This window comes from Odontomachus brunneus, unplaced genomic scaffold (assembly GCF_010583005.1).
Source record: "Odontomachus brunneus isolate Ranch 3 - 2012 unplaced genomic scaffold, Obru_v1 Obru_scaffold_323, whole genome shotgun sequence".
Lineage (NCBI taxonomy): Eukaryota > Metazoa > Arthropoda > Insecta > Hymenoptera > Formicidae > Odontomachus > Odontomachus brunneus.
Window position 1 is genome coordinate 155886 of NW_022639773.1, and position 2755 is coordinate 158640.

General features: G+C 33.9%; 1 protein-coding gene across 1 annotated transcript in view; it reads left to right on the forward strand.

Annotated features, from left to right (window-relative positions):
- The first annotated feature begins 412 nt into the window (after positions 1-412).
- The window catches only part of LOC116853448 (synergin gamma-like), a 5053-nt gene continuing 2710 nt past the window's right edge, over positions 413-2755 (forward strand). Inside the window, exons 1-3 of the mRNA XM_032834546.1 lie at positions 413-1934; positions 2038-2410; positions 2490-2653. Coding sequence (XP_032690437.1) covers positions 843-1934; positions 2038-2410; positions 2490-2653 — 1629 coding nt within the window. The 5' untranslated portion in view covers positions 413-842. The remainder of the gene's footprint in view (positions 1935-2037; positions 2411-2489; positions 2654-2755) is intronic.

Below are 2755 nucleotides of genomic sequence, written 5' to 3' on the forward strand. Positions count from 1 at the left end.
CACGTTCACGCAATTGTAGAATGGGCTTTACGTTCATGACTACGCTTACGCAATTGTAGAATAGACTTGACGCTCGGACGCTCCTATTTAAGACCATCACATACAAAATTCCGTAAGAACTTAAAACGTAAGCGTAAAGAAATTGACCAATCCCAATCGAGCACTCGGCTCTTCGTAACCCCTCCATTATTACGTAAATCCGAATACTCGATTGGGATTGGTCGATTTCTTTACGCTTACGTTTTAAGTTCTTACGGAATTTTATGTGGATGGCCTTTAAAGCATCTTCTACAATGGCAGTAGGAGTAGTAGTAAGAAATAAGCAGTAAGTAAATAGACCAATCACAATCGATTATTTTTGAAACGTGAGAATGGAATTGGTCAATTTGCTTACTGCTTATTTCTTACTACTACTCCTACTGCCATTGTAGAAGACGCTTAAAAGTACTTATAGGCCTGCAACCAACGAGAGAGAGAGAGAGAGAGAGAGAGAAGTGTCAACAGCGTGTGGTCGCATCAGTGATGCAAAATAAGAGATTGATGTTGTCTATAACTAAATACAGAAATCCATAAGCAAAAAGAAAAAAACGTGACTTAGTGACAGATATTGTGTATATAAATAATTATTCATGTCATAGCAGTGAACATCATACAAAGAAAATATTCGTGCATAATCTAAATCATGCGGCCGATGTTAAATGGACGAATTTTTTCGTTAACACTAATATATGTATCAAGCTAGTAACTTTAAGAATGAGATTGTACTGCTCAACGAATTCATGTGAGCAATTTTTGTAACAGTAAGACGACTTGCTGTCGGAAATATCTCTCATTCTGCAAATATGAACAAGAATCTCGCGAACAAGAGACTAAATCAGCTGCCGAGTTGGCTATGGACCAACTCAACTACGTTACCGCCGGTTTATAAAATGGTTTGGGAAGCAGTGCGAGAAGATCGCGTCAGGTCAAACGGTATGCAATCTGAGCTGCTAGTCGACACCAACAAGGTTTTTCCACTGTTGCTTACTAGTCAGCTACCTACAGATGTCCTTGGTCACATATGGAGCCTGGCTAATCAGAAATATGCTGGACAACTCACCGAGCAAGAGTTATACATTGTATTAGCCCTTGTAGCTGCAGCTCAAACATCCTATACCTTCAATAGCCTTGATATATTACATTTGCTTCCTTTTCCGCCAACACCATATTTGAACATAGAATGCTTGATGAATCTGCAATCTACTGCACAAATAAACACATCAAAGCTTCAGTACTTTGCTAACAAGGAAGCCCAACTTGCTAACACAAGTGTAGAAGGAAAATATATTCCTGACATTAAGGAAAAAGCTAAAATTAGAATTCATGGAAATATAATGGCTGATGCAAAGATTCAGATGTCTAGTGCAACTGAAAACAATCCTAATAATATGTTTAAGGATGTCAAACAATTGTCAAATATTAAATCTGATATACCACCTGTATCAATTTTTGATGAATCTTGTGATGAATTTACAGAATTTCAGAGTGCACCAATTCCTAGTGTCTCTGCAATACAAATTTGGGATAGTAAGCACGGTTCTGCAATTGGCAGTAGACTTGCTAATCACAATTTGGGAGTAAAGAAATCAATCGATAAGGGAAAGAAAGTTACTGTTGGAACAAAACCTGTACATGCTACTACACAAATTCGTACAACTACACCTACAAACATGCTGTATCAAAATAAAGATCAGCCAGCAGTTGAATCTGTGACAGATCTATTTCCTAAATGTGCAGTAAAAAATCAATCCAAAACAGTAATACTCAAAGATACTGTGATAAGAAATAATGAATCGCCTAAAGATTATAGTTTTAATAATTTGACAAACATGACAGAAACTATACGTATTAGTGATAATAAAGAAGTATTATTTAAAGTGGAATTAACACCAAAGGTAAATATAAATAATATTGCATTTGTAAATTGCATAGCAAGTATGTCTTTATGTCTTTATAAGTTTAAAGTTAATATCTTGATGTGTTAATTATCATCTGTAGGCTGTCATGGTAGATATATCTGATTCTGCTCAACAAGATTTAATGAGCTTGCAACTTGTTGAAGATAAGTACAGTGCATTGCGTACATTAATTCAGGAAACATCTGTTGCAAATAATACAAATTTAATTGTAACTCTTAATAATCAATCAGCTGATGAATTCGGGGAATTTATGTCTGCGGAACAACCACCTCCTAATCCTTCAATATCAGAAACTCTAGATACCGAAAGCTTTAGTAATATATTTGCAGATTTTGAGTTCAAAACTCACATTAATATTGATAACAGTAGCTTGACAGATCTGAATTTTGTGTCTGAATTGTTCGATAATCTAAAACTTGATGATGGGATTGATGGACAATTGGTAGAATCAGGTTAGTGATTTTACTATTTTACATTTTCATTTTTGCTTGAATCTTATTTAATTTAAACCACGTAGTATATTATTCTTAGGGAAAAATATTCAAAAAGAGGATGCTATTTCAATAAATAGTGTAGAATTGATTAGTGGCCCATCTGAAGCATTGCCAAGATCTGGATCTGTGCCTAGCTTAGATCTTAAATCATTTTTACCCTCAAATATAGAAGAAGATCAAGTTGTAGAAGCACCACAGCAGGTATATATATATATATTTTTTTTTTATTTATATATAAAATATGATATATATATATATATATATATATATATATATATATATATATATATATATATATATATA